Below are 21,554 nucleotides of genomic sequence, written 5' to 3' on the forward strand. Positions count from 1 at the left end.
GGTTCGGTGGACAACAGTGTCTTGATTTCGTTTCTTCCTAGGCTTGTAACGTTTTGGCGCTTCGTAGCCATCACATGTCCGCTTGTCCTTCAGACACCGAAGACACTCTGGTTTTGTCTCATCACACTTCAAGTGGCGGATTCTGGATAATAGTTTAGGTTATCGCTAGTTTTATTATTTGAAGGGTTACAAACTTGCTGTGTTCGTTAGCCTCGGACGTGTGACGTGATGAAGTCATCTTACCAAGTAGTACAGCCAGATCTGACCTTGGGACCGCGCGCTCTCTTCCACTTTGATGACTCGGCCTCTTCTGTCATGCTTGCCACCGTGGTATGTCGTAATGATATAGCTAGGGGCAGAAAGTGTAATATGTTAGGTTCTTAATATAGGTCTTCTTCAAGAGACGCAGGGTCCTTTGTCAGGCAGCAGATGTCATGATTTAGATTGTCTGGAGGACAGAATGGTAATATCGTGGATACAAGTGTATAAGAAAAAAAGTCCCATGCTTGAATGGGCGGAACAAAGGTTGGTTTCAAGGTGGGGTTTGGAAACTCGTAGCTCAAGCCTCATTTCTTGGCATATTATGTAACCACGATTTTCGGAATTGGGCAGACAACAACAAGTAACTACTAGTGTGCTCGAAATGATTCCTCGACAGTTATAATATTGCTAAATAAATACTGGAACTACAACATCACTTAGGTTGTCGTGGTTAATTATTCCTTCATACAGCAACGGATTATACCGTTTCCGTTGTCACACGCCGGTCTAACATTCTTCCGCCTGATATCAAGTCTCGTGATCCCTTATCGCGGTTCCGCAGATAGTCTCGAAACATTCGTCGCCAGAAACATAAGCGACAAAATTAGTAGCTTAGCTTGGACCATTTAGATCAGACTTTTTAGGCTGCTTACTCTTATATCCTAAGATTTAGGAGGTCAGCTTTTCTGTCACCCACTAAGCACTACCCTATAACGAGAATGATAATAACAGAGTGTAAAAAGGGAGATTACTGGCAGCATTGGAAATTAACTAGACAGATTGATTTGACATTTTCTTGTTGGACATTTAATAAACTGTTTCGTGATAATACTCAGGATGTTAACGCTTCCCCCCTTTTTATTAGGACATTACAATTTGGCAATGTTCTGACGATTTGCTCGTCAATTCTGAGCGTTACCAATTTTACTGTCACTCTGTTCACTATAATCCTTGTAAAAACTATTTGGGAAATCTACCTCTGGCCCAAAAACGATGCGTCAATAAGAATAATTATGTTATTCATCATGCAGCTTGCATGCGAATCACCTTGTCGCAGTTTAATATGCACATTGGGTCAAACGCATTCTTCATCTACGATCCAAACGTTAGTCACATGACGTCAGTAATAAAGGGGGAAAACTTACCGAACGCATCATATCCACAGTTTCTTTGCCCAGTTCCTTTTCCAGGTAATCTCGCTTAACAAGCCCGACGCCATGCTCACCCGTAGCTGTCCCCTTCATCTCTATCGCCTTGTCAACCATTCGGTGAACGATATCTTCAGCCACTTGTCGCTTGTCTTCAGGAAATAATAGCAGTGTGTGAAAGTTGCCATCACCAACATGCCCGACGATGGACCCGAGCAACCCCGACTTCTCAATGTCGTCCTTAGCAAAGTCGATAATGTCTGGGAGTCTACTCATCGGAACTGCCACATCGGTCGTCCAGACCTTATCTGTTGGCGATTTTCTCATTGCAAGCATACTCCACAACGCGTTCTTCCTCGCTGACCACAACTCGTTTCGCTCTGTTTCGTCTGACGCGAAGGTATATGCTGTGCTGCGATTCTTTTTTGTGATAACTCCAACCTTTTTGGCGAGATGTTGGACGATGAAGTCATCGCTGCCGGTAAACTTGAAGAACAGAGTTGGCTCTTCTTTCCATTTAATGCTGGTCAAAGCAGATTCGTTGATGCTTTTCATCTGAACATCGTCCAGGATTTCAACAGCAGCGACATGAATCCCTGCAGATAAAACATCTCGCACTGCAGACGCGGCATCGCGTAGCGATGGAAATGTGCATACGGCCACCGCTTCACAAGGAGGTTTGACTGCGAGCTTGAGCGTCGCCTCAGTAACCAGACCTAATGTTCCCTCGCTTCCGATAAATGTCCTTGTCAAATCGTAGCCTGCACTTGACTTTCTTGCTCTTTGGCGAGTTTTGATGATCGTACCGTCGGCGAGGACCACGGTTAATGATAAGACCCAGTCCTTCATAGTACCATACGCCGCGGCGTTAGTACCAGAACAACCTGTTCCGACCATCCCTCCGATCATGGCACCTGGGCCTGGATCTGGTGGGAAGAAGAGTCCATGCGTTGCAAGCTCTTCGTTCAAGTCCATCCAGCCAATACCTGGCTGCACAACACAATCTAAATCATCCTTGTTGAGCTCCACGATGCTACTCATTCGACCAAAGTCAACACAAATCCCCTGAAAATGGGGAATGTATTGGCCTTCGATTGAAGTGCCACCAGAGTAAGGTGTCACAGGCAGCCGGCGTCGGGAGCAAATCTTCATCAACTCTGAGACTTGCTCAGTTGTTTCTGGATAGACAATGACATTTGAACAAATAGCTTGTTCTTCAGTCCAAGCATAAGACTGGTAGTCTGATCCGGAATGGGTGATGAGGTCTGCTTGGTCTGTGGATACGTTTTCAGCACCTAGCAACGCTGCAAACTCTTCAGTTGCAGCTCTAATGTTAGCTGCCGTGATGTCGTGTTGTATCTTGGGCATGCTGGCGAGTGGCTGTGTAGACAATGTCCGTGTTTTCTCTGACCAGTCAATGGTGGTAGATGCGCAAGCAGCAGCACCAATTACTGCAAGTCCGGCGATGTACGCCCCTGTTGCAGATAAGTAAGCAACTTGATAAACATTCAAGAAAAAATGTTATACGCCTACCCGTTCGGTTACCTGAACCATTTCTATATGATGGAACTGGTGAAGCTGACGTATCTGACCGTGATCTGAACTGGTGATATGGTAGGCGTGTTGCTGCAGATGAACGTCCTGCCCTTGCGCTACGTAAGGCTTTTAATGCAACAGACATGATCAGTGGTAAAGAAGATATCTGACAAAACTGAGTAGTAGCCTAGAGCAAAGGAGAATGGATATATATGGGCAGATATGTCTTGCGTCTGTTTCTCATTGTATCACGATTCACTTTTTGTATATCTGAATCCCATAGTTGATGAAGTTTATGTGGAGCTGATTACATCGGCTATGGTGTCTACGAATTTCCTCTTACGGCGATAAACTATGAGCCTTCGGCTATGGACGACGGCCTGGACGGGCTTGGCATTAGAAAATTACCAAGTAACTATTTAGTTACTGGTCATATCTACCCCGCGTTATGGTGTGAGCATCAAACATTTGCCCCGGACAATCAAGAAAACCGAGGCTCTAAAACCGCAGTTCGATTATGGTTCTCTACAGGAAGTCACATCAAACGCTAAACCATGTTTATACGATTGATTGTTGATTGAGGTCCTATGACTACAATGCCTTAGCCGTATGTGTCTGGCATGTCATCCCTCATAGACAGGCTCAGAACCAACATTGGCTATTCCTAGATCGGCCAGGAAGTACATGGCTTGATACTGAGTCGAGTCTGGCTGTGGAAAGTCTATGGCATCTCCAGAAACTGTGTTAGGAAAGACTCCGTTGGCCAAATAAGTTGGCCAGAAACCTCCCCCGTCCACGCTGGCATCATTGGAGTCTTGTCCAAGCATGAATGTGGCGTCTTCAAGAGTCAGGTCGGACGTGACGAATGTGGGCTGACCCGCCTGTGATATCGTGCCTGTCAGCATATTGGCTGGCTCCTGGTTGTCAAGATGCCTTGTCGATTCTTCTGGCACTTGCATATCAGTTGTATTCCCATTTCTGCGAGGGCTGCCTGCTTGTCCTTTATCATGACCTCCTCCTGTCTCAGATCGATTCAAGATATCCATGAAGAAATTCCTAATCCAACGTGCAAGATTATAGACTTGTTCGAATTGCTTGAGAGCAAGTAGGCCGCGGCGAATCTTGACAAACATTTGGTCACTTCTGGGTGCCGTGCTACTTCCGTCCACCGCAAGAGCCATCATGGCTGAGAACAGAGCGGATACACTACGAATGAGTTAGCAATAGAATACCAAGATTTAAGCAGACTTACTAAATCATGGGGAAATGTTCTGGAGTCCAGTATAATAAGGAGTTCTCCACTAGGTTGAATACTTGTGTTGCGGCGTCAACGACGAGTTTTGTCTCTCTAGATTTGCTGCACTGTCTTTGTAGCCTCTGATAGAGGTTTATGGCGTAGTAACTGGAAGGTGGATTAAGTAGGATGCCATTCGAAAAGACGGAATACCTACTGGTAACAGACTTGAAGCGTTAAGCTTAAATGATGATTCCCGTTGGAGAAGTTTAGTGCTGGACACTCATCGAACCATGATTGTAAGGTAGCCTGAATGTCCTGAATGGCCTCTTGGCAAACTGCCAAGTCCTTACTTAGAGGAAGCCGTGATGGTGAGCAATGGGCGAAGTACATTTGGGCCACTATAAAGTCAGCAAGATGTTAACACTGGAGGTACGGGGCAGCTTGCCTGCTTTGTTCAGTTTGACCTGCGCGACGATGTACTGAGCTGTCTCCGCGCTCTCATCGGCCAGATCTTCCACAACAAGTTCTTCAACGTCGTAATCCATGTCGTTGATCACCATGGGTGTGCCAGTTGATATCGCGATTTGACGGTCACGAACCTGCTTGGTCAGCTGAAGCTACTTGTCCTGGTTAAGGACTTACATATAGACACCACCATATTCGCTTCCATCGAGATCGTTGCTCAGGACATAATTGGCTGTTGCTTGTACTTCTATGATAGCCTGTGCACTGCGCAGATCGAATAGCAGCAGCAATCCACCAGTGGCAGTCTCGGTAGGCTGTAGGATTTCCGAACCAGTAGTGCAAGAGGTAGGACGCCAGTATCATGTCGAGTCTCGTAGAGTCTCTATCCATGTCAAAGGAAGTACTCGCATTGGTAAACAAATCATGGTTGGCATCCAAGCGAGTGCTATGCCCCATACGATGCAGAACCTCTAGATCGCAGTGCAAGGACGCAACAAAAAGAATGCTTCTTAATAGTGTTCCAGATACGCTCCCTTCATGTATAGATGTAAAGAACAACCTCTTGCTGAGAATCGGGCAAAAAGTATGAAACCGATCAAAGTAAGCTTTAATCAGAACGTCGACTATATCTGGCCGTGGAAGATCAGACAAGCCAGGCCTGTCTTGAGGCTGTGATAAGTTACTGGAGACCTCATTCGTTTTCGTCGCGAAGGTGACATCTTGGACTGTCTCATTGCAGTCACCGATTGGTCGATGAACACTGTTATGGCCGGGAGTATAACCTCTCATAACGTAGGACGCATACCAGCTTTCACCAACAACACTCGGCTGTATGGTCAGCTGTGACGATGGGCTTACAGCTTGGGCTGAGGAAGATGCCCTTTCAGATCCACTTCTTGCTTCCTGCCCACGTCTCTGAGGTAGAGAGGGCATACTGCTATCCATCGCGTTGTCGACGGTGATATCAGCTGAACGTCGAAGTGATTCAGAACCGGATGGAGGCTCCAATGTGTAGCGTCCATCAGGCCCTCTACCAAGCCAATGTCAGATCAATGCTATTGCGGGTTGGTAGTAACGTACCTTTTACGTTTAGACTGTATGAGGGCGCACTGGTCGTGATTGTTGCTTTTTTTGCAGGCAGAGCAGGGGACGCCAATGATGGACCCATCACATTTCGTCCTTCGTTTATTGCAACGTTGACATGCGGTACTTCTTTTCCTGCCAGAGTTGGGTGCCCGGTTCGTGCCTGTAATCATGACCCTTGGCTGCAGGCGTATGCGTGACAGCTCCATTGTGTGTAACAGTGAGGTCCGATTGTACTGACTCTGGCAAGATCTGGGGTATTACCGGCCGCCGTAAAGTCTCGACATCCAACCCTTACTAGACTGGGAATAGCAACCAGCCAACCCCGCATTCTTTCACCGGAACAGTGCATGGCGGCCAAGTTCCTATTTGTCCATTTTGGTGGAGATGTCTCAAGCAATATTGTCGTCCATCGGCTATGGTCCATAGCCGATGGCCAGTCCCGATATCGCGTTCATCTTCGCAGAGTGCAGAGTGTAGTAACCTTTGTTACCCCGGATTTTCGAATCATGCAACCTCGATTACTTTAGTAGAAGTTGGCAATATATAAGAATTCCCCGAATTCTTTGCTAGAATTGTCTATTTGACATCAGCACTATCTACATCATCTACATTCACATCCACCATGACCCACGAACATGACATCGACATGTTGAAGGAAGACAGCCAGCAGATAGAACGAGCAGACTCCAAAGACAACGCCGAAGCCACACAAGATGCCAAGTTTGAGAAGAGAGTTCTTCGGAAGATCGATTTTCGACTCTTACCAATCTTAGGATGCCTTTACACCATCGCTCTTGTTGATCGATCCAACGTTGCAGTCGCCCGCATCTCAGGAATGGACGAGGACCTCGGTCTTGCACAAGGCAACCGTGTTTCTATCGCCCTGATGGTATTCTTCATCGGTTACATTATCTTCGAAATTCCCAGTAATGCTTTCATTCATAAACTTGGTGCTGCCAATTGGCTTGCGTTTCTTGCTGTAGCTTGGGGCTTGGTGTCTTTGGGCATTGGTTTTCTACACAATTGGATCGGTCTTGCTATTCTCAGGGCGCTACTTGGAGTCTTTGAGGCCGGATTCTTCCCAGGTAAGTCGTCTGTCGTTAAGAGCAATCATGCCTGTCTAAATTATAACATCTAGGCTGCGTGTATCTGGTCTCTTCTTGGTACAAGCGTTACGAGGTGCAGAAACGTATGGCCGTTTTCTTCCTCACAGCCTCCGCATTGTCGGCATTCGCCAACATCCTTGCATATGGTCTGATTCAAATATCCAAACATCATCATTACAAAGGGTCAGTACACACAGGTTTGATTTGAGAGGGCCTGCAGCTAATTAGTATAGATGGCGCTGGATTTTCATCGTCGAAGGTACCATCACAGTCATCGCTGGTATCGGCTCGTGGTTTATCATCGTCGATTTTCCCGACTCGGACAGAAACACATTCCTTACGGCTGAGGAACGCACATTCGTCAAGGCCCGCTTGGCCGAGGACCGTGGCCCCGAGGAACACGAGAAGGTAACGATGAAGATTCTGGCAACAACTGCCGCTGATTGGAAGCCATGGGCGTACTCTCTTATGTACATGGCTGGTGCTGTCGGAGTATACGCCTTCCTGTTTTTCCTTCCCATCATCCTTCGGGGCGGTCTTGGGTATTCTCTCGAGCTTTCATTTATCCTTAGCACGCCTCCAGCCCTCTTTGCCGTTGTAGAGGCCATGACTATCTCATGGCTTGCTGATAAGTTCCAATTGCGTGGACCTTTCGTTATCTTTCAAGGTCTTGTTGGCATTATTGGACTTTGTATGACTGGATTCCTCAGCTCTCCCACACCCAGATATATTGGTACTTTCCTCGGAGTTGCTGGTGCGAATGGTCTCGTTGTGACAACATTGGCATGGCAGGCTAACAATATTGTTGGTGATGCACGACGTGCGGTATCAACTGGTATCCTGATTAGTGTCAGTGGTGTTGGTGGCATCTACTCGAGCATGGTTTTTCGTAAGTTCTATCCAAGCTTATCCCTTCCATGATTCTAACAGAATCAGGTCAACAAGATGCACCCAACTACCTCCCGGGAATTATCGCCGTCATGGCAATTAATGTTGCAGCCGTTCTCGTTGCTGCTTTGACTATGCTTGTCCTCCGCCGCAATAACAAGCAGGCTGATGAAGGCAAGTACCTGTGCGAGGGTCGGGAAGGGTTTAGATATACTTTGTGAGACGGCCTAAGTTGGGACAGGATTTCAACTGTAGCATCTATATCTAGGTATATCAGTATGTCTCAAACGAACCTGGATGGCTCGAAAGAAGAAGACAGCAATAAACTGATGTCATGTAAATTGTTTTCAGGGTCGACATAATAGCATATATACACCATCAGAAAAACATCAGGGATAGAAGGCTCGGCAATGTTTGGTTGTGGTTTGTTGAGATGGTAAAAACTGATTGAAGATTTGGTGTAGTAAAGTTCTACAAAGAAATTGCTGTTTCGGCCGCTCCTATCTTGAACTCATCTGCCAGCACTGATCGAAAAAAAAATCAGAAGCCACGCTTACAATTATAGGCTTGTCTAACGCCTGTACTTCTTGTTTGTGAAAAAATAATAATTTCGCAACGCTTCCTGGAAATTTTATGCTTAGGTACTATGAGCTCTTGCGAAATTTTCATTACCATTCTCATGATAACACTTGGTATATTCTTGCATTAATCCGTATTTTCGCCATCCACTCTAGTCCTCAGATCTTCCTTAGTTCTCATTCCCATACTAACTACATATTCATTCCATCAGCCTTATCTTAATTTCTCATTCTTCATCCGCATCTGAGTCTGGCACCTCCAACCAAAATGGGTACTTGAATACCATTGACAACTCCAAAGCTTCATCACTTGGCTTGAGAGGCAATTCCAGATCATGACCAACAAGTTCAGAGCTCTTAACAGTATGTTCAAGTCGTTGCTTCTTGGTAGATGTCGGCGGCGACAAACAATCAGCTGCCTTTGTCTTTTTCCGAGTTTATTGATGGGGCTGAGGACGGTAGGGTTGGTTTTTTAGGTTTCGCCAAGGATGCTTCATAATTCTAAAGCACTGTTAGTAGAGACATGAAGTAGACAGGCAAGCGACTTACGGTATGTGGCTTATTGCGCAGGTGAGCCCCAAGGTTCTGGTTGGATTTGTAGTCTTGACCGAAACAAGACAGGCCGACGACACGACAGGCTGAAGACGGGCCATCAAACTCCCAGTCGATTTGGGAGTGAGGCAAATGCGAATACAGGTGCTCAGTTAGACGTCTCATGGACATCCTTCTAATCTCTGGCATCCGCGCAACTTGCTCTTCCACGAGATCGGTCCCTAAGACAGAAGTTAGCATTGGTAACTAGCAGACATGCGAAGTGATTGGACTGACAGCTGCGATTGTCCTCCTCGATTGAAGTGGCCGCTCCCTCGGTGGTCTCTAGCTCCTCCTCAAGTTCAGGAGGTTCGGGCATATTTTCGGGCCAAATGATCTCCGTAGTCTCATCAATAGGGAATAGGGACTGTTCGGTCGCAGGCGCCATCGGTTCCGAAATGTAAGCCATTATTGCGAATTGCTGGACTCCCTTGGACGGCAGGTGAGCGATGGATTACTGAGGTCGGGGTGGCTTCGGTGGCCCGTGCGGCTGATATGGCGGACGGTGGACGGCGGACAAATTGGGAAGGAGCGATGATGGCACTGCAGATCGAGAAACACCGTAATGAAAGGTGCAAAAAGAATCTTCACTATCTTCTTGGTTATAGTAAAGAAAGAAGTTGTAGTTGTAAGAAAAGAAAATTATTATTGTTATAAGATGAGTTAGTGTTGTATTGGTTGTCTGTGGCTGTCTGTGATTCACTGCACGCAAATGCACCATTCTCCATATCTCATTAATTCATACACCTCTCTCACTCCTCTGAACACTCCTCTCATTTCTTCATACACCTTGGCTTCTCCTGTAAACACCAAAGAGGTTTAATGGTCCCCCTCCCCTTCGCAAGTCAAGATGTCGCATCTCCTCCTACCGACGTTCCCTCCGCTTCCCCAAGGCTCAGAGACGCCAAAAGCTGTGGTATTGCGACGCGACTATGCGTATGATGGCTTTGCTTCATCTGTCCATCAGAATTTGCAGAATCGTTTCCCAAATGCCATGAAGCAATATGGGAAGCTACACCTTTATAGGAGCGAAGAAGAAGAAGAGCTAAGTATAAGAGGTGTTGTGACGTTTCTGGTGTCATCGAGAAGCCACTTTATGAAATTTAGGCTATAAATCTTGGGCTATTTATTTTTATCCTAAAACTTAGTCAACTCTTATGGTAGGTAGACCTGACAGAAGGGACGGTGCACTTTTATTTCAAAGCAAGGATACCTTATTTTCAAGATCATGGATGATCATCATCTCCACTGGAATGCTTGGCCTCGAGCTCTAGATGTTAGACGTTTCCAAAACTTCGAGCTTGCTTCTTGTTTCGCAATTCCCGCAGAGTGAGTTGATGAGCATTCAGGGGAATGGCGAAGCCTCCCAATGACGTCTCTCAAAAAGCAGGTCAGAACTATGGAATGTCTTCCCGACAGCTGGAGAAACGTGGTCTCGACTGTTCAGCTTCTTGAAGGGATAACGTGGATAGAGCCTCTGAACGGATTTGGGACGCTATCGCTTGGTACAAAGGAAGTGAGCGAGCTCAATATTGACCACATGCAACAAACGTGTCGTTGGGTCCCAGGAAAGCGAAAGGTCTTCAGCGTTCTCCAGTACTAGCCTCTTGAGATGTGAACGTCAAGTTAATGTCGGAGCAATTTGGAAACGGTTTAACAATCGTTGGATGCGATCCACCTGACGTCAGAGACAAGTTCTGGTCTGCTTCGGGTTCAGACCTTCAATGGCAAGCCATGAACCAGGACATGAACGATATCCAATGCGATTTTTGCAAGTACTCCCTTTCTACCAAGAAGATTTTCTGCACGAGAGATCCAAATCGCAATGATACCTCGGTATGCACACGCTGTTCAGAAATGAATCGACCCTGCACATATACCCCGAGAAGCGTATCACTAGAGCTTTGGGGAGACGAACCACCGTATCTAAGACAAGCTTCCGGCACGCTTTCGCAGTATCCGACTGGGCCGCACCGCAAGCTCGCCTTTCACAATACAATGTCTCCGAAACAAATCAAAACGCCAGTTCGCATTCCAGCGCCGTTCGCTCTGCAGCCACTTGAGATCCTAGACTTGGCGGAAGAAACCGATCTCTTAACAGTTGATAATCAGACTGATGATGAAAATGGACAAGATGAGTGAATGTAGGTGATCATGAAGATGGAGATGACGACAAAGACGATTGATAACAGTTTGCAGTAAGGTTATGTTGAGCTGTGGAGAGAAGATGAACGAAAGGATATGATTGCTAAACACATTTGTTAGTATGGGCTAGCTTCGTGATCAGTTGCTAAACAGGAGCAAGGGAGATAGAAAATAAAATACAATTGCTAAACATATTTATTTACACGGGTAAGCTTTTTAATTAATAGGTAAAAGGAGTGAGGAAGATGAAAAATAAGGTGTAATTGCGAAAGGCATTAGCTATGTATGGATCGGCTCTATGGTTAATGGCTAAAGGGAGTGAGGAGGATGAAAAACAAGGTGTAGTTGCGAAAGGCATTAGTTAGTATGGGTTAACTGTCTGATTAGAGAGTAAGGAAGATGAAAAACAAGATGCAATTGCGAAAAATAGTGGTGTATTAGCTTTATAAGTAGTAAGGATTAATGGCAGCAGCGCAAGTTGCGAAAACAGCTTTGTAGGCTTGTGCTGTCAAGATGTGGAGACTCCGTTACCCACCACGCGTCTACCTTAGAGCGGTTAAACCTCGGCAAGCTCAGTCTGTATAACATCAGTAAATCACATTCACCTCAACTCACTGTGACCAACAGGGTAGAAGCGCGTCCACATGACATTGTCGTTTCTTCAACAAGTAGAGCAGCGCTTCTCTATGACATCGTCATCTCAGCAAAGGTGAGATTATATGGAATCTATTAAACACAAGCAATTATAGTTGCGAAATACAGGCTAACATAGATGGTAGGTAGTACTCAAAGCTAACTGTGAAAACTACAGATTATTATAATCTTTCCAAAAAGTACTGCTGCTAGCGTCGGGATATCAGACAACATCTTGACAGCTCGTGGGAGTGTCAAACAACAGCTTGCAAGCTCATAGGAGTATTGGACAACAGTTTGCAAGCTCTCAAGACTTGGAGATATGGCCACTTGGAAGAACTGCTAAAGATCATAGAGCAAGATTCTATTCAAAGACAGTGCAACATGGGGCATTAACTTGATGGGGAATTGTGTCTCTTAGAATTTGCTGCATGATGGTACATGAGAAATGACTGCAGGATTTCAATGTAGATTTCGCAATCTTCTCAATTGGAGCCTGAAACTACGTCGCCGCGCAAGTGCTGGATAATGGCATAAGCAATAATTCCGAAATATCAGTGTGTGGGCCTCGCAACTTCAAAAAATGCATCAGTTAACTTCTTAGCTGCAGCCACAGAGATGGAGCGGGCTATGTGGCAGCGCGTGCACTCTGCAATGTTTCAATTGGCACTGATTCTTTTGCTAACTATTCGCAAAACCCTATATGCACTTACAATATGACAAGGTGGGTAACTGGCTGAGAGAGATTGAATGCACTTTTGGGCTGGTAAGAGAAACGGGTACTAAAGGGCAACAGTGGAGTATTCGCAAAACGCTATATGCACTTCCAAGGTGTCAAGGTGGAAATTTAACTAAAGTAGACTGAATGCACTTTTGGCCTGGTAAGAGAAACTGGTACCTGAAGGACAGTAGTGGAGTATTCGCAAGCTGCTATGTTCACTTCCAAACCCTAGTTGATAACATCACGAATCTCTCACGATAGAAGCAGCGTTATTTGGTCAATTGACTAGATAATCCGCACCGAGCCTTTGGCTTCGGGCTTCTTCGTCTAGCCTTCTTCCAGCTAGCTATGACTTAAAGGCCCCGATCGCCGTTGTGACATGCCTTTCCAACTGGTCGAACCAGTTGTCGTACGAGATCGTCACGTCAAAGAGTCACGCCGTGGAAGAAACCTTGTCTTGAGAGAACCTTAGATTTGATCATTGTTGAAAATTTGATCTGCGCGGACAGATTAACCTTTGTTGAAAACCTAGAGGAAATTGAGAAGGCCTGGGCAAAAGCTTAAGGATCATAAAAAAATAATGTTCACTTCCAATATGCCAAGGTGGGTAACTGGCTGACAGAGGATAAATGCACTTTTGGCCTGGTAGGAGAAACTGGTACTTAAATGATAGTGGTATAGTATTCGCAATATCCATTTAGTGAAAAACAATGTAAGCGAGATATTGAATTTTAACCCGGTAAGCCTCCTTTACTTTCTAATCGTAAAACTGCGAAATTGCAAAATATATTAAACAGATAAGATGAGAAAATAAAAAAGTGAACAGTGAAAATAGCAGTGGCAAGGAAGAAAATTTATCTTAGTTTATTGCAAAAATTTTAAGTGTATCTGAATAGTGATTTAATCTCAGTGATTTCTATGTACTGAATGATATGCAAATCGTAATATCTTACTGTTACTTAAAGCAAGTTAAAGCAAGCGATATAAATATATATGATTAGTGAAGGATAATTATACAGTATTGCGAAGAATGAGCGTGGTAAGTTCTGTTTGCAAATTCACATAAGTGTGCCCCTCTAGTGGGTAGCAGAAACGTTAGCCCCCTAAGTCTTAGGTCATAAAAATAAATAGCCTAAGGACTATAGTCTTAAGGAGCATAAACAGACCCGCTAATTGCGTCTCTTATGCTTCCAGCGGGTAGTTTTCCTGACACTATGAGGCCCTAAGAATTCAAAACTCTTCTCCGCCAAGTGTAGTCCATCCGAAGCACGTTGTCATCTTATTCAACGAGTTCGAATATGCGAAACTGATAGATAGCCTTTGCATGCTAAACACGTAAGTTTAGGACGTGAATGTTTTTAATGTGTTCTATTGTACGGAAATAGTATAAACAAAAATAAACGCTAAGCGCAATATGTAAAAAGAAGAGGGAAAAGATTTAAGTCTAGAACAGAAAAGGGGCAAGTGCCTTCCCAACCATTAACGCACATCTCTACTTGCTCTCCTTCTTGACCTTGACGTCGAAGCGATCGAGGTTCATGACCTTGGTCCAGGCAGCAACAAAGTCCTTGGCAAACTTCTCCTTGGCATCAGCGCTGCCGTAGACTTCAGAAATAGCACGGAGCTCAGCGTGAGATCCAAAGACGAGATCAGCACGCGTGGCAGTCCACTTGGTGGACTTGGTAGCAAGGTCAGTGGCAGTCCAGAGCTCGCCGCGCTGGTCCTTCTTGGACCACTTGAAAGCAGGGGACAGCAGGTTGACGAAGAAATCGTTGGTCAATTGACCCTTCTTCTCAGTCAAGACACCGTTGGATGAACCGTCAAAGTTGGCGTTGAGAGCGCGGAGACCACCGACAAGGACAGTCATTTCGGGAGGGGTAAGATTGAGGAGAGCGGCCTTGTCAACGAGAATCTCCTCTGCCCGAGCACGAGCAGTTCCGTGTCCGTAGTTGCGGAAGCCATCGGCGAGAGGCTCAAGGTAGTTGAACTGAGTGATATCGGTCTGCTCCTGAGTAGCATCGACACGGCCGGGGGTAAAGGGAACCTCGATGTCCTTGAAACCGGCGTCCTTGGCAGCCTTTTCAACAGCGGCAACACCACCGAGAACAATCAGATCAGCAAGAGAAACCTGCTTAGACTCGGACTTGCCGTTGAACTCCTTCTGGACGCTCTTGAGGGCGGACAGGACCTGCTTCAGCTGCTTGGGGTTGTTGCTGGCCCAGCTGACCTGAGGCTCAAGAGCAATGCGAGCACCGTTGGCACCACCACGCTTGTCGGTTCCACGGAAGGTAGAAGCAGAAGCCCAGGCAGTAGAAACCAGCTTGGAGATATCCAGACCCTCGGCCTCGAGAATAGCAGCCTTGAGGCTAGAAACATCCTCGTCGGTGATAACATCTCCCTTTCGCTCAGGGAGGGGATCTTGCCAGATGAACTTCTCCTTAGGGACATCAGGTCCAAGGTATCGAGAGGTGGGTCCGAGATCACGGTGAAGAAGCTTGAACCATGCCTTTGCGAAAGCCTCGTTCATCTCCTCGGGGTTCTTGAGCCAGCGCTTGCAGATCTTGAGGTAAGATTCGTCGTTGATGAGGGCGAGATCAGAGGTGAGCATAGTAGCGCGGCGGAACTTGGTGCTGTCGAATGGGTCAGGGTAGTCGACTGTACCGTTGACTGCTTCCCACTGGTGGGCGCCTGCTGGGGACTCGACGAGGGTCCATTTGTTCCCGAGGAGACTCTCGAGGAAGTGGTTGCTCCACCTGGTATTCGTTAGTGAGAGTGGAGAGGAAGTAGTAGGTGGTGAGACTCACTTGGTAGGGGTCTTGGACCAGATAACTTCTAGACCACTGGTCTGCTGGTTGGGGCCGTTGCCCTCACCAACGCTGTTGTGCCATCCGAGACCCATCTCTCCAAGGTCAGCAGCCTCGGGCTCAGGACCAATGTTTTCTGCGCAACAGTTAGTTAATACCCAGTCTATCTTTGAAGATCATGGTCACTTACTTCCAGGGACAGCACCGTGGGTCTTTCCAAGGGTGTGTCCACCGATGATTAGCGCAGCAGTCTCCTCATCATCCATACCCATACGGCTGAAGGCCTCACGAATGTCCAGGGCCGAAGCCTTGGGGTCAGAGCTGCCATCAGGACCTTCAGGGTTGACGTAGATCAAGCCAAAGTGAGTGGCACCAAGAGGCTTCTCGAGCTTGTTGGCGCGCTCATAGATGTCAGTGCTACCGTTGTAGCGGACATCGTTACCCTTGGGGACGAAAGTGGTCTCGGCACCCCAGTAGATGGACTCGTCGGCTTGCCAGGTATCGGGACGGCCACCGGCGAAACCAAGAGTTGTGAAGTTTGAGCTCTCGAGGGCGATGTTGCCAGCGAGGAGCATAAGATCGGCCCAAGAGATCTTGTTGCCGTACTTCTGCTTGATAGGCCCTGAGTTTGTTAGAATGCGAGTTCTCAGAGGTAGTAGTAATACATACAGATTAGACGACGGGCTTTGTCAAGGTTCTGGTTATCAGGCCAGCTGTTGAGAGGAGCGAATCGCTGTTGACCCATTCCACCACCACCGCGACCGTCCATGGCACGGTAAGTACCAGCGCTGTGCCAGGCCATACGGATGAAGAGACCACCGTAGTGACCAAAGTCAGCAGGCCACCAGTCCTGAGAATCGGTAAGAAGCTTGTGGATGTCCTTCTTAAGAGCCTCGACTGAAGGTTGTTAGCAACTTGATCATTAAATTGGTAGTACGGATACTCACAATCCAAAGACTGGAACGCTTCGGTGTAGTCAAACTCCTCGCCTAGTGGGTTGATCTGGGGCGAGAATTGTCGAAGAACATCGAGTCGTAGCTGGCAAGGCCAGAAGTCCTTGGTTCTTGAACCGCCACCAGCTTGGTTACTGGCAACGCGGCATCGTCCAAAGTCTTCAGAGATTTCTCTTGGGGGCAACAAGTTCTGTTGGGTATCACGCTTGGCGGCGAAAGGGCAGTCGCCAGCTACAAGTGGCACAAGGCCAGCAGCCAGCAAGAGAGATTTGGCATGCATAACGAATAGGTCTCTTGTCTTGTCAGATCTGTATGTGTGGCGATACTGACAGAGCGAGTAGATGAATGGGTAAGTAGACCTGTGTTGTGTGACGAATTTAAGGTGGATTTATGTTTAGTTTTGTAGGCGGCGGGAGTGAAACTAGGCCGTTTAGATCTACAGGGGCTGCAACGACCGAGCCGGTACTGTTAGTGGAATATGGCATCCTGCAACAAGTCAAATGCTGGGATAAGCCATTACGATCAAGAAAGGTACAAGACAAGTCCCTCACTTTCATGCGGGTAGCTATTTGCGATGGGGCAAAGCCAAAAGCAAGGAGGCTGTTTACAAGGAAATGACAGGGTCAAGGTTAAGGTTGGTGGTGGGCTGTAGCACGTGTGCAAAGCCAGAAAGTGCATCCTTCTCTTCTAAGCAACAACATCAACGTCATGCTGGGGCCTCTGCAGTGTTAGGCTACGAAGCCGGGCTCCCCTTGTGGTGTTTCTTACTCCAAACAGATGGTGATAGGCGGTGACAATACCTTGTCTAGTTGTCTCTTCCGTAGGTGTGGAGACGGAGAAATCAAGTGCTGATTCTGATGGGACCCTGATAAGCTGTACCAAGCCCAAGTCCAAGCCTTCTTTCTCCAAGCCTGCAGTTAGTACCCCAACTGCCGACAGGGATTTAGGTATGCTTACAGAAGGTCAAATCAGTGGCTTGGTATTACGGCTTCTGCATTACTATTCGTTTACGTGAGATGTCAGGCAAAGAAGGTGGTAATTTTTAGCTCGATATAAACTTTCGGCCAGGGAATCATTCGATTTGAGACTAATTAAGCTTTATTCAAGGGATCTTCATTTAACAAAGTTTGTAACGGTCGCGTTCTTTGTCGGTTTCTAGACTGGCTCAATAATTTGGGAATCATTCAGTGGACTGCAACGCCAAGTGTGTCTCGTCCATCCCACTAATGTCCCCGAAACCCCCACCGCTTGTGCCTGTTGGTGGTCCAATCGGGCTTTAGTGAAACAGATTAATCAATGTAATGCCGTGGCGGCGGCCCGGAGGAAATGGCCCTAAGCAAGGCCAAGTGCCGTGTCACTTTTCCGAGTTGATGTGCATCAATCGGTTGGTTTGATCGAGTTCATCATCAATGGACAGTCATTTTGTACAAGTTGGGAAGACACTGTAAAACTGAGACAATGGCAATTGTTACGGTGGCCTCGAATGCTGTGTCACTCCGTATCAAAACGCGGCGCACGTAGCAACCTGTACTCTGCTGTGGATGGATCTTAGCGTCTTTAGGGCTTGAGCATTATCTGACCGCAGTCAATGTCTTGGGTACAGCAGATTAAATGCACAAAAGCCAAGAACAACCTGTGCGAATCAGATCTCAAGTATTGGATGCTGACGTTGACAGCAAGCAACCTCGTGACAAGGGTAAGATGCTGTCTCTGGTCTTGGCTCGTAGCTGAGCTTATTATTGTAAGCACAAAAATTGCACTTCGGGGTCAGATGCATGCATGGCCCATTACGCGACCTTGTCCGATCCATCAATTCTCACTCAGTCAACTGGGGCTCATCCTTCTCAACAAACAAGAAAACAAATATCTGATAACCCCAGGACAAAATGCATGTTCCTTCGCTGAGCTTTGTTTCTAATAATAGCCATGAAAAATACCGACTTCTGCACGCGCATTCTTGGCTCTGCGAGGAATGTCCTCTATCACAATCACACAAAAATGGTCTGATTTGCTCCTCTCTGTTGGCTACTTGGTGAAAGCCAAGCATCAAAGCGCTCAATCAAAACGATTCCATCACCTCGGTTATCCTGCAGCGCTAGAACGGCAACTCTATCGACGATGTCACCGCATAAGGCCCCCAACTATTGCCTTTCCTGTCAAGGGTGGCAACAATCATCCGGTCTTGTCTGTCTATCCCTGCGACGAGGATCTTATCGCTCAACGGTATTGCTCGACTAAAACAGAAGCTCTCTAACTCTTCAAGATTGCCCCTCTGCAGGTTCATGGCGCAGTTGATGGCTTCGCAAGAGCCGTGGATACCCTGCATGAGTAACCCATCACTTTTCAAGCCACACACAAACACATTTTCTCTCAATCACCGTCTTGTGATTCGCGCGCGTTCGCTCAGTGTCACACAACAACTCTATTATTAGTTTTATTTTACCATACTCGGCTCTGGTGCGATGTACCTGCATTTGTTAGCAAGCCACTTTATAGGTAGGTGTTACAGTCCATTGTTCAAGAACAATGCGAGCATGCGGCATAGCACAGCAAACCTAATCCCCAAAGGACTAATAGAACTTCCCGAATCATCGGCCTACAGTCTTCTTCCTTCCTAGACTCGTCTGGACAAAATTCTGATTTGGAATCAATGCACTGATGATCGTTTATTGCGTGCGGGGTAGGGTAATGAATATCATGCGAAGATTGACAAGAGCGCGCAGGGATGAGGCCTTCGCTTCGGGTCTTCGCCACTCTTCACCTTGGAAGACCTCTTGGCGCTAGGCTTCATCTAGCTAGATAGCTAACGAGGAGAGCTTCGTGGTTAGATCTTTTGTGAGAGAGGAAGCATCGGCAATGTGGGATAGTCTTGTTTCTGGGTACGATATAGTTTTGACTAAAGTATCATCGGTGTTGAATGGGATGATGGAATGATGGCCAAGAGCAGTCAAAACTCTAATGATTTCCAATCATTAGAAATCCAGCAACGAACAGGAGATACCTTACCGTTGCCAATACTCATCAGTTACTGGTATAGCATGGGCAGTACATGCTTTGAGACCGGATTCAATATGTCAAGAAATCCGAGATTATCGATGAATCTATGCCAAGCCAAAGGTTCCAGACATTTCGTTGTCTAGTGGGTAGTAATAGAAAAGAATCCCTCAAAGCTATAGGGTACGAAGATAAATAAGTTAATATCATAACCTAATAAACAGCATAAAGTGGCCTGCTAATTTCGCCCCTTATGCCTCCAGTGTCCAACTCTTATGATTCCCTGAGGGTTGTTGATATCAATGTGGTTATAATCTTGGCAACTGCTCGGTATTGAACGTGCCGTCTTGACAGCCGATAAAAAGACTTGCATATTCATCAGTTAAATCTGAAACAAACACGCAGGAAATGACATCGGTCATGATACTTGTTGTGGAAAGCCAGTTCTTGTAGCCATTAAACATTACGTACTCTAATATAGGACTATTGAAACAGAAGGCATATCTGACCCGCGTTGCAACCATCTTCAACGTGATATCCTCTGCTCGCAGCCGATTCGACCTAAATAGTTTTTCTTTTCCTGCCCAATCGTCAAACCACTTGTTGTCTGGAAAACACACGATGTACCTCTTCCACTGGATGAAAGACGCAATGGACAATCAAGCTTCTCCGTATCAACCACAACTTGTATAGGTGCCATAATCTCTTGTTCCTCGACCTCTCCTTCATCGTCGCTGCGCGTATCCTCTGCATTTCCACCGCGGAGAACTCTGACAACCAGCTTGATAATCATAACAAGCCAGAAAATCATCAAACCCTCCAAGAATAATAGACCGCTAAGGAAGAGTGACTTAATGGTGTAGTCGAAGCAGATCCGCCCAGAGTCGTATATCAGAGGCTCAAACATGTAAAAGTATCCTTGTGGCACAAGCGCAGGACCAACAATAGTTTTTCCTGAGCCAATGTAACACGTTGAACCTGAAATGGCCAAGCTATGAGCGTAGACAGACCAGCAAACCATAACAAAGGCAACGTGCCGGCAAAGCACCCAGCTGAAAACAAACACACCAAACATGATATCGCACAAGGTTTGAAGTCCCATGTACTTTAGGCACTTGGCCACTGAGAAAATCAGATCGTTGAGATCCATCAATATCAACACCACATTGCCAACCCGGGTGAGGCCGTAACGGTACGAGCTGTACACCAGAGCGATGGTGACAATGTGGTGAGAGATCATCTGCCAGTAATCCTTGCGACGTTTCTCAATGTTAACGACGATTATCTGTTGCAGCCAGAAAGCGAGCTGAGCTAGCATATAAGATTTCATAAGGCCCGAGACCTCGCGATTTGGCCAATTCGTCCACATAGCCTTGAGATCCAGCCAATATGGAGATGTGGCGTAAATGTACTAGGGATGGGATATTAGCAGAAACCGGGTAGATGGAGGTATAAACAAACATACAGTGCCCACAGACCAACATGTGGAATAGTAGATAAATAACCACGCCTGCTCTTTAAACCTCATTGACTTGTCTTTACCCAAACCCCATGCTGAGGCAATCGGCCCCAGAACGAAGCGCATCGTCCCATCGCGAAGACCAGTTAGGAGAACGATGAGGACTACCACCAAATAATTGTCGCCAAAACCGACGCCATACTCCCCCGTTTCGGGGTTCAAATAAGACAGCGACGTGAATTTTTCCGTAAAAGTACGCGTGACGGCGTTACATTGGGCAAGCAGTAACGGGGCGAGCACAGTGAGGCATATGCCTACCAAAGTCAGTATTGTGGGAACATATGTCGGTGAGGGTAATGACGATGGAAATAATTTTACTTACCCATTTGATTATCGATAAGCCATTTCTTCAGTGAGAAGTGGTCTGGTCGCTTGTGTTGATATCCGTGATGTCTTGATGAGTGAAGTTTGGTAGCCATGATGAGTATCAGCAATACAGAACATGGAACCCAAGATATTCTGCAGATCGACTGTTATATAAGCCCGAGAATAAAATGGATCTACGTCGGAGATTTAAAACAAATCTCTCCTTTTTTATGAAGGAAATAAGATCACCATCAGGTTATTGTGGGATGATCTCGCTTGGCGTTCCGCGGGAACCCGCGGCGTCAATCTAATTTGCGAAGGAAAAGAAAGGGTTGACCACAAAATAAATGCGAAAAAGTATAATGATTGGTATTGAAACCGAAAAATAAACGTGTTCGTGTTCGGGGATCAGTTTAGCATGTCAATCGGTCGATGTTAGTGGTTAGATGAAGTGAGCTTATCTCGTTATGAGATCAGGGCATTCAAACTGCATCACGCTAGGAGCATAAGGGACGAAATTAGTGAGTCAGTTTATACTACTTAGGCTATATTTCTTAGGCAATTTATTTTTATACCCTAAGAC

The 21,554-nt window shown here is 46.4% G+C and overlaps 6 protein-coding genes across 6 annotated transcripts; 1 reads left to right on the plus strand and 5 right to left on the minus strand.

Moving 5' to 3' along the window:
* Positions 1–1,284: 1,284 nt before the first annotated feature.
* FSST1_007779 (FAD-binding oxidoreductase) lies at positions 1,285–3,090 on the minus strand (the record flags this gene model as incomplete). The annotated part of the gene is made up of 3 exons (XM_083224597.1): positions 1,285–1,353; positions 1,407–2,884; positions 2,943–3,090. 3 exons carry the CDS (start codon positions 3,088–3,090, stop codon positions 1,285–1,287), a joined length of 1,695 nt encoding a protein of 564 aa, XP_083083740.1.
* Positions 3,091–3,568: 478 nt separating this feature from the next.
* Positions 3,569–5,939, minus strand: FSST1_007780 (uncharacterized protein; the record flags this gene model as incomplete). Its single annotated transcript, XM_083224598.1, has 6 exons — positions 3,569–4,151; positions 4,198–4,347; positions 4,397–4,580; positions 4,628–4,781; positions 4,825–5,677; positions 5,728–5,939. The coding sequence occupies 6 exons, from the start codon at positions 5,937–5,939 to the stop codon at positions 3,569–3,571; spliced, it is 2,136 nt and encodes a 711-aa protein (XP_083083741.1).
* Positions 5,940–6,355: 416 nt separating this feature from the next.
* FSST1_007781 (major facilitator superfamily domain-containing protein) lies at positions 6,356–7,948 on the plus strand (the record flags this gene model as incomplete). The annotated part of the gene is made up of 4 exons (XM_083224599.1): positions 6,356–6,818; positions 6,872–7,022; positions 7,073–7,728; positions 7,776–7,948. 4 exons carry the CDS (start codon positions 6,356–6,358, stop codon positions 7,946–7,948), a joined length of 1,443 nt encoding a protein of 480 aa, XP_083083742.1.
* Positions 7,949–8,532: 584 nt separating this feature from the next.
* FSST1_007782 (uncharacterized protein) lies at positions 8,533–9,305 on the minus strand (the record flags this gene model as incomplete). The annotated part of the gene is made up of 3 exons (XM_083224600.1): positions 8,533–8,730; positions 8,855–9,078; positions 9,134–9,305. 3 exons carry the CDS (start codon positions 9,303–9,305, stop codon positions 8,533–8,535), a joined length of 594 nt encoding a protein of 197 aa, XP_083083743.1.
* Positions 9,306–13,887: 4,582 nt separating this feature from the next.
* FSST1_007783 (peroxidase/catalase) lies at positions 13,888–16,432 on the minus strand (the record flags this gene model as incomplete). The annotated part of the gene is made up of 5 exons (XM_083224602.1): positions 13,888–15,148; positions 15,200–15,335; positions 15,390–15,821; positions 15,869–16,096; positions 16,147–16,432. 5 exons carry the CDS (start codon positions 16,430–16,432, stop codon positions 13,888–13,890), a joined length of 2,343 nt encoding a protein of 780 aa, XP_083083744.1.
* Positions 16,433–19,672: 3,240 nt separating this feature from the next.
* FSST1_007784 (TLC domain-containing protein) lies at positions 19,673–21,084 on the minus strand (the record flags this gene model as incomplete). The annotated part of the gene is made up of 3 exons (XM_083224603.1): positions 19,673–20,557; positions 20,612–20,919; positions 20,988–21,084. 3 exons carry the CDS (start codon positions 21,082–21,084, stop codon positions 19,673–19,675), a joined length of 1,290 nt encoding a protein of 429 aa, XP_083083745.1.
* Positions 21,085–21,554: the final 470 nt, after the last annotated feature.

The sequence above is a fragment of the Fusarium sambucinum genome, chromosome II (assembly GCF_050947815.1).
Source record: "Fusarium sambucinum isolate potato_lamoka chromosome II, whole genome shotgun sequence".
Lineage (NCBI taxonomy): Eukaryota > Fungi > Ascomycota > Sordariomycetes > Hypocreales > Nectriaceae > Fusarium > Fusarium sambucinum.